The 9,206-nt window shown below is 30.7% G+C and overlaps 1 protein-coding gene across 1 annotated transcript in view; it reads left to right on the top strand.

The window, feature by feature from the left end:
• Nucleotides 1-9,206, top strand: part of LOC100167826 (kelch-like protein 17) — a 50,203-nt gene that overhangs the window by 35,688 nt on the left and 5,309 nt on the right. Inside the window, exons 2-7 of the mRNA XM_008184213.3 lie at nt 1,289-1,422; nt 1,513-1,609; nt 1,664-1,785; nt 4,786-4,900; nt 7,169-7,275; nt 8,642-8,758. Of these exons, the coding sequence (XP_008182435.1) occupies nt 1,289-1,422; nt 1,513-1,609; nt 1,664-1,785; nt 4,786-4,900; nt 7,169-7,275; nt 8,642-8,758 (692 nt within the window). The remainder of the gene's footprint in view (nt 1-1,288; nt 1,423-1,512; nt 1,610-1,663; nt 1,786-4,785; nt 4,901-7,168; nt 7,276-8,641; nt 8,759-9,206) is intronic.

A 9,206-nucleotide genomic window follows, 5' to 3' on the forward strand; every position in this document is an offset into this window, starting at 1 on the left:
ATTATATTATTATATACTTACAGTAATAATAAAATAAAAAGCTTTTCGACTGTAGTATGGAGTCTAGTATTGTAATTATATAATGACGTGTTTACTATTCACTATTATAACAACTATTACCCTTGTTATATCAAGGCGTAACATTAAACTGAAATTATGTGTTCGATAAAATGTTGCTGAACATAATATAATAATATAGATAGTTTCTTGTAAATTACAATAAATAATCCGGCATATAAATATTATTATTGAGTTAAGCACGCGTAGGTACTGTCATCTGCCATGAATATTTATCATTGTCAGTTATTGTAAAGACTTAAGCTCGTTACAGACTCATCTGTAGACTATAAAGTTATCCCTTATCAGGCATTTCCTTCGAACATAATTTTAAAATATGCAAATTTTAACGTGGATTTAATTTCTGTTATTATCCAATTTCCGATTGAACTTTTAACGAGATTACAATGCACAATGTGTATTATACTACTATAACCATACAGATGAAAGTATTGTGAAATTCTATGATCATATTATTAAATTGTTATTATTATTATTAATATTATACATTAGACGAGCCCAAAAATAAATAGATACATCTAGTTAAGTTCTTCATTATAGTTGGTTAAGATTATAATTTAGATTTTGACAACACATCAATGGATTCATATCTAGTTAGTTAAGTAAGTTACTTAGGTTATTTTTTAATCAATGCATCTACTAATTTATATTGAGTGGAATATTATTTTTATATCTTCAGTAAGCCCGCGAAAGTGGTTATAGACAAAAACAGTTTTAAAAAATACAATCGCTTCGCTCAGAATCTATAAAAAAAAATCAATTACGCCCATCGAATAAAAGCCAGGAATACGCGTAGGTATAACATTATATAAAATAAATTATAACGTAAAAAAATGTTTTCATCATAATAATATACACACAATATGCGTTACCCCAAAACCTCGAATTATTGACAAAATCCTTTCGGCGGCGCCGGTGATAGTGGTGGTGGCGCCAATGCCGCCATGCCTGGTATGTTAACTAATAACTATATACGAAAACAATATTATAGGATATTATTTATTTGAGAAACGCTTATAATGTGTGGTTAAATATTATAAAATCTTATGTATGTATATTTTATTAAACGGTTACGTGATAGAGTTATAATTAAATAAGTTAGATTTACAATTGCATTGATTATACAATATATTATTATAATAGCCCATGTATCTTTATCCCTTTCACTGTATTAAAATATTTTATAATCTACGTATTAATCGTTTTTCAGAACAGGAAGATACCGTCATTGAGGAACCTCTGACTTGTGAATCACCGGAACCGATGTCCTGTTACCTGCACCACGATCCCGACCATCCTATGTCGTCGTTTTCCGTTATCAACAAGATGCGAGTCAACATCCAAGTAGGACAATTTAGTACAAAAATATACGATAATCGTTTCGAGTTATATTATGTTATCAGATGCAGTAATTTTTTTCAATATAATTCACAGCTCTGTGACGTTTCCCTTCGAGTCGGTAACAGCGTGACAAAAGCTCACCGATTGGTGTTAGCCTCCTCCAGTCCTTATTTTTACGCAATGTTCAACGGTAAGTGTGATAAGTTTTTCTTTTTTTCATTAAAACATTTTCTCTTTTAAATAGATGACATGGCTGAAAAATTGCAATCCGAAGTCGAACTACATGATGTAGACTTGGGTGCTCTACAACTTCTAATCGAATATACATACACTGGCCAAGTACATATAACAGATGAAAATGTTCAGGTTGGTATACATACTTAATGGCTAATGAGTAATAACTGTTTGTTCATAAATACTATTTCCTTATCGTAATAGTGTACCAACTACCGTCCAAGTTCAAATAAAATAATCCAAATAGAGTAAATTTTGAAAGTTATAAAATATATTTATATATTACTTGACAATTTGTGTTTATTAGTACATCTGTATTATATTGTGGTAAATAAATAAATTAATATGACCATTATCCAATTAATGTTTTTCATACATTTAACTAATAAGTCCGGGGTTAAAGTGGAGAAAAATTCCAGGGGGACTACTTTATCCATATAGTTTTAAGCGCTATTCCATATATATAATGTTATGTGTAATGTGATTGTGATTGTGTAAGCATACTCATTTCACTTTTAACCCTGAATAATGTTAATCATAATTTGTTAAAGGGGACGCTTTTTAACGCTGTCAGAGGTAGGGGAACTGAGTCTCCCTGCGCCCCCCCCCCACTTTAGCCCCAATAGTTATAATCTTTAAGTTATAAACTTATATCTAAAAGTAAAACTATCAAATAAACGCATACCTAACTGCATTGATTATATATAATTTCAAAATAACAGTTTATATAAAATACACATAGATTTTTGATTGTTTTTAATTTTAAACCAAATAAATTTATATTTTAATATTCTATTTTAAGACTAACAATTAGGCAATTATTTTCCCAAAAATACGTAATAAAAATATATTATATATAATATATTTTTATTACGTGTACGACTACCTATATAGGTAGTCCGTACCTAAATAGTTAACATAATTTCAAGAATTAATTTTATTGTTTAAGTACTTCTAATAATGAAAAGTGAAAGAAAAAAGCGAAATTTAATTATACAGAATAGTTTTAGAAATTATGTTTTGTAAATCTACCTAATTTTGTGTTTTGGAATGGACTTTGTAATTTGTTCTTGGTGCTAAATACTTCATAAATGTGTGAATGATTTTCATATACTTAGTTGTAAGTAATAAAATAATACTTCAACTTGTAGTTAGGTATTAACTATTTACACTATTAACTATTATTTATCATAGTATATTACCATAATATATTAACCGTTGATATGAATAATTGTTATAACTTATAACTTTGCTCGTGTATTATTAGGTTACTCGTCTTTTACAGTTTTACATAATTTAAATATTACAATTATATTACGTGAAATCCGTATACACACAGACACACGTGACACGTCAAACATACAAGCCACGTGCTCTTATGCATGGGTGAATTGTGTTTTTGTGTATCATATGTAGTAATATAATCTATTAAAAATAGGAACAATTTTATTTTGGGTAAGTGTTGTTGCTGCAATGTAGAGCAATAGAGCAATATTACTACTTACTGTACAAGATGTTCTACACTATATCATCATGTCTACATTCATTAATTGAAAAAATTTGATTTTTTTCAAATATATATGATGTTACTACAAAAGAATACATTTTAGAAATAAAATTATATTTTTACAGTTTTTTATCGTTATATTTTCAATTTCATTGAAAAAATACAGAATATTTTTAGGAGTACTTCGAAACATAAAAAAATCAAATTTCAAAAAAGTAATTAATTAATTATAAGCGAGGTTATAGTATTTAAATTTTAGATAAGCGAAGTAATGAACCACCATTTTGCGGGATTACTCCTTTCGTCAAAACTTTAACGACTTACATAGTTACCTATAAATAATTAACTAGGTACCTACTCGTTCGAAATTTGATTTTTAAGAATCTAAATAACTGAAAAAATATTCTGCTTCTGAATACAAAATAAAAATGTATGACGTTATCATTAAAAATGTAAACATTTTGCTTTTCAGTGATATCAAATTAAGTAGACAAATTTTTTCGAAAGTTCGAACTTTTCAAAATAATGAGTGCAGACACTTTTAAATTTATCAAAGTAATAATAATCCGGAACTCCCCGAGAGCTTATCAGTGCAACATAATAATATATGAAATCTGTCATATTAAATTAAGAGGCCGTACAGCCTTCTGATTTTACTGCAACATCAAAGATATCACTAACAAACCTTTAACTAGAAACGACACACATAAGTCAGCTATGATCCTATATATTCGTACTTACATAGGAATATAGATTCTCATCTCAAAAATAAGATTAAATGGCATTCGAAAAGGCACATACAAAATACTATATATACTTGAAACAACCCCTCGGGAGTCGGGAATACAAAGAAAACGAGAGTAGAAAGAAAACCGAAAGTTAATAAATAAATACCCGCACACGCCAACTGTAATGCCATCATCATCAATCTCAAGAAAGGATGACGCAAGTTTTCTTTTTCTCCCCAAACAATACAATATTTCTATCTCGTTTCTCGTACCTTATTTTTTTTAATGGTTCACATCAGCCTATTTATAAATTATATTTATAATTTATATATAAGTACACCGATGAAAACCAAAACTCTTTAATATGATTTATCGGATTTTGCAGTTTACGTATTTTGCAGTTTGAGATTTTAATTGCATTTTATTTTCGAATCCATCTAATAATTGATGTAAATAGTTGTCCGTTTATAGAGTGTTACTTTCGTGGAATGGATCGTAAAAAATCCCGCCGGGATACCAAATTAGTCGAAATTAGTATGTTGACCTTATTCGGTCTATTACACACCATGTAGCTTATAGTCTATCGTCGTGGCATTTGATTATGAACTTTTGTTTGCCCTTAACACACAATCCGTCTCCCTCGCCCACGGTCATAACTAGGTCAGACGTTACGTGCTTAAGGACTGACGTTAAACGTCATACTATGTATACATTTATATTTTAAATATATTATATATAGCTAGTAGTGATGTCACAGCATAGTGGTGGTGTGACTGTACGTTCAAGGACACCACCACTGACGCCGCGTGTTTTACTATCGACAAATTTTCCACTACACGGGATTTTTATTGGTATATACGGTAATGTTATATTATACGGTGTCGTTTTTTTCCACAGGTACTGTTACCCGCGTCGTCATTGCTCCAGATAAACTCTGTCCGAGACGCGTGCTGCACGTTCCTGATGAAACAGTTACACCCGACTAATTGTTTGGGGATCAGGCAGTTTGCCGGTAAGTGTACTCACACACCGATTAAAATGTAGGTATAATTAAGTACCACGTATACTGTGGTATTGATATAATTAAAATGTTTAAACAAATACGAATTAAATAATCTTTAAAGTTATAAGCGAAACTAGAAAATGTTATTAGGATAGGCTAAATGATAATTATGTAAAAAAATTATAATTAAAATATAAGCTTTTAATCGAACTCTGCATACGATTTCATAAAATACTATAACATCATTTAAACTCCCTCATTTCATCATCCTCTATCGAGCTACCTGATACAAGGAATGAAAAGGAAATGGTCCAGACTTTTTATCCCAACCTAAAAAAAAGTAAATAAATAAACAAAAAATTTAAAATTGTTTAATGGTCTATAAACTCTAAGTTAACCAAGTTAATTACTTACTGTATATAACTGCAGAGTAATATCAATGAACATTTTATTCTTTTCTCTCGTCATGTGAACCCTATGTAAAAAAAACTAATATCTATCCAATTTACTTATTGTGTTATTTAATAAAATTTAATTGTAAATTAAAAAAACTAAAAAATTGATACATTTTTCATTTTAAATGTTATTAAGTCAATAGTCAATTCGACAATACCTATGTTATCCAATGAATATTAGGTCAGACCATGGCCGTAGTTTCGCCTACCTATGTTTAAAGTTTAAACACGAGCATACCTATACATACATTTATATGACTAAATAGCTGGTATAATCTAAGGCCGACCTGTCACGTAATAAATATTTATTTATTCACTACAATAATCAATACCGATTACGAAGGTGTATTGGACAGTTCGTTGTACAAGTGTATAAAACGTAAATTATTTATAGGTATACACGTGGTTAATATAACATATTAACATATTATGTAAAATGTCGAACTACGTCATGATCATTGATCTATCAACTGAGCGTTGAGCACTCGTCTCGCGATCGAAGCAAACAACTCATAAATTCCTTGCGACTTAATCGCAGGAATACTATTAACAAAATTCAAATAATTACTTCTTGTCTTCTTCAATAATAAATTATCACAAAGTCTTCTCCCATCGTATAAGTCGTCGTCGTAGTGAACTTCCATTTTCTAGATACGATTGGCTCTAAGCCATCTGGAAGCCTAGTAGATTAACCAGTAAAAGGCCGAAAAGTAAATTAACTTTATAGAGCGGCCTATCTAAATCCTTAGTCTATACTCTATAGTACCTTAGTATCCCTACTGGCTACTATAGATCTGTATAAGGGGTAAATTGAAATGTATTAAAATGTAAACTTTTTTCGATGTCACAGTCACTGTCAGTGGTGCAACCAGGGGGAGGGTTTGGGATACATAAACCCCATCCCCAAAATCTTTTATTTTTCTTGCCAAGAGCTGCTTAATATTTAGTTAGTATGTAGGATTAATGAAAAATGTTAAAAATAGTTAAATTAGTGATAATTTATCACTGCTTGTAAATAGTAAATCGAAAATCAAAATAGGTATTAGGTAGATACCCCGTAGTTATAAGTTATAAGTACATAGTTCATACCCATATTTTTAGTTTTCACAACAATCAGTAAAATGTGTCCGTTACGTGATAAAACCTTCCAGCTACGACGAAACTATTGTTCTCCCATAGACAACCGTTGAGTATCAAGTTCATATTAGCCACATGAGCTACCGGAGAAAGGTATTTTTCCACTTTGCGTCGACTTTAAACTTACCTCAATCTTCCGAAATATTGGTCAACTAAACGGTTTGGCGATCCTCAATATAGGTACATCGAGATATTATTATTAATCCAGTAATAGTAATTGAAGAAAAGGCGAAAACTTCAAACCAAAGACTCAACATAAATCCTTAAGTTGTTTTTTTTTTATAATATTATCAGTTGATATTTATTATTTTTATTTATTATGATATCAATTTTAAAATTAATATTATTAATTCATTGTTACACATTTTATATCTTACGTTTTTCATAAAGTATAATTGTATAAGGTATATGATAATAGACTAATATATAGCAAGCGTCGAAACGTGTTATCTTATAGGTACACATAATATATGTATAATGAAACAATATATTATATAACCTCACTCCCCTGAAATTATTTTCTGGTTGCGCCACTGTACACTGTTAGTTAATAATATAATATTATATAATGTTAGTAAGTGGGGGTCTATAATAGGGTGGATTTGAATAAATATAAATAAAACTCGTATATTGTCATAAGGAATAATAATTAATTTATAAATTAAACATTTTTTGCTTGATTTAGAGACGCACTCGTGCAACGAACTGAGGAGCCGGTCACACCGCTATGCATTGCAGAATTTTGAAGAAGTGGTGAAAACTGAAGAATTTCTTTTTCTATCGTTTTCTGAGGTAATTGACCTGCTATACAGTAGCGTCTCTTGTTTACGTATCGACGATATTAATAAAACCTGCTAGGACTGCTGCGGCGGGCTCCCAAAGGTCGTCGACGCTCGGCCGGCCTTTGCAGGGTGGTCTGGCGGTCTGTCACACCAGACGGACTGGGGTAGAAACGTGTAGTGAGCGGGTGAAACCTCACAGACTTAGGTGAAGGAGGGTTTATATTATGGCGTCACAGACCGTTGGCGGCAGGTCCTTGACAGCGCGTGGTATAGACTAATGAGAATTTTCACCCCGTGCGAACGTTAACTTATGACTACCCCTCCGCGGAATATTATTATTATTATAACTATATTATTTATATCGTACCCACTCCGCGTGAAATTATTTTTTAATCAAGAAAAACATTAAGATTATAATATTCCTACCTAACCAGGATACGAGTGTATACTAATTAAAAAATATATATTATATAATATATGCCTAGTTTATGCTATGTTATTAGAATAATATCATCATTAGAGAATTAAACATTAGTTTAATTTTTAAAATGTTAGTTCATATAATATTATATTAATTTATTACGGCTACAATGGCTACAGTCTGTATGCAAAAAAGTTAAATTTTAATTGGATTTCCTCACGGCACAGATATACATTTTCAGTAGTATAAATAATATTTTTCTGTATGACATCATTCGTCTGACACTGACGTCACGTAAAACGAAATGATGTCGTTTATTCGTCAAGACTCTCTCCACGTCTGTTTATTATATACGACGTATAGGTATGTTGCTGTTTTCCCTGAGGCGGTGTCTCAGAGATCTTATTAATGTAATACACATAGAGCGTAATAATATTATACACATATTATAGAAAATCAATGGTACACAGAGATAAAATATAGGATAAAGTTCCACCGCGAAGGAGATTGAATAAAATACTATAGGTACACGAACTTATATTAAATTAGTAGACAGAATCAGCCAGGTGCCTCCGGGGATGCGTATAATAGTTTATAATATGCAGTATATACTATATAGTGTTTATTTTAATAACTAATACCTATGTCTATATGTGATAGGTATAAATAGTGTAAGACGTGTATAAAGTGTAACACGTGATTGGAAAATTGATTAAAAACTACGCATGAGGAGAACGACCGTGGTGAAATAAATTAAATCAGAGTAAAAGGTTAACTGCAGGAGTATGGAAATAAGTATTTACAAAACTCGATCGCTCGGATGAATACCTAATATAATAAAATAATGTCACCGGGTTGAATAAAATATCAACGATTTAGACACACGGAAGCCGAACAAAAAAAAACTGCGGTATATAAGACATTAAAACGTACGTAACTCTTATGTAATTTTCAGGTCGAAGATTTAGTATCCAACGACAAATTGAACGTTGTTTCCGAAGAGCAGGTTTTTGTGGCTGTCATGGATTGGATTAAACACAATCCTTCCGAACGATCACAATACATCGCTCAGGTACTATAACAAACTCAAAAGACTTCGATAGAAAACAACTGTTTTAATATATACATCGATTCACCAAGCATGGTCACCCCATTTTTTCAAATTTTTTTGAATTTGTTTGTATAGTTTATGATATTATTTTCAAATATTCAGATTTGGTATACTATTTAAAGAGTGTCTTGTAGCGATATCAGATTCTATTTTTCAATTGAGAATCTTCATTTTTCCGTTAAATTGTTAAGTAAATGAATTTATTGGAAATTTTGATGTATCTAATTATAAATTTGAACAAATAGTTTTTGAATTATTTAATTTCGTATACCAAGGATACTATAGGTCCACGGTAATAGGTATGGAAAATATGGGTGCCATAATGATTTGAAAATTATAGTTATTAATATTAAGAGGACGTCGCACCCGCATGTGTTGTCTCCGTCTTACACACGTACGTTATAGCAAA

This window comes from Acyrthosiphon pisum, chromosome A3 (assembly GCF_005508785.2).
Source record: "Acyrthosiphon pisum isolate AL4f chromosome A3, pea_aphid_22Mar2018_4r6ur, whole genome shotgun sequence".
Lineage (NCBI taxonomy): Eukaryota > Metazoa > Arthropoda > Insecta > Hemiptera > Aphididae > Acyrthosiphon > Acyrthosiphon pisum.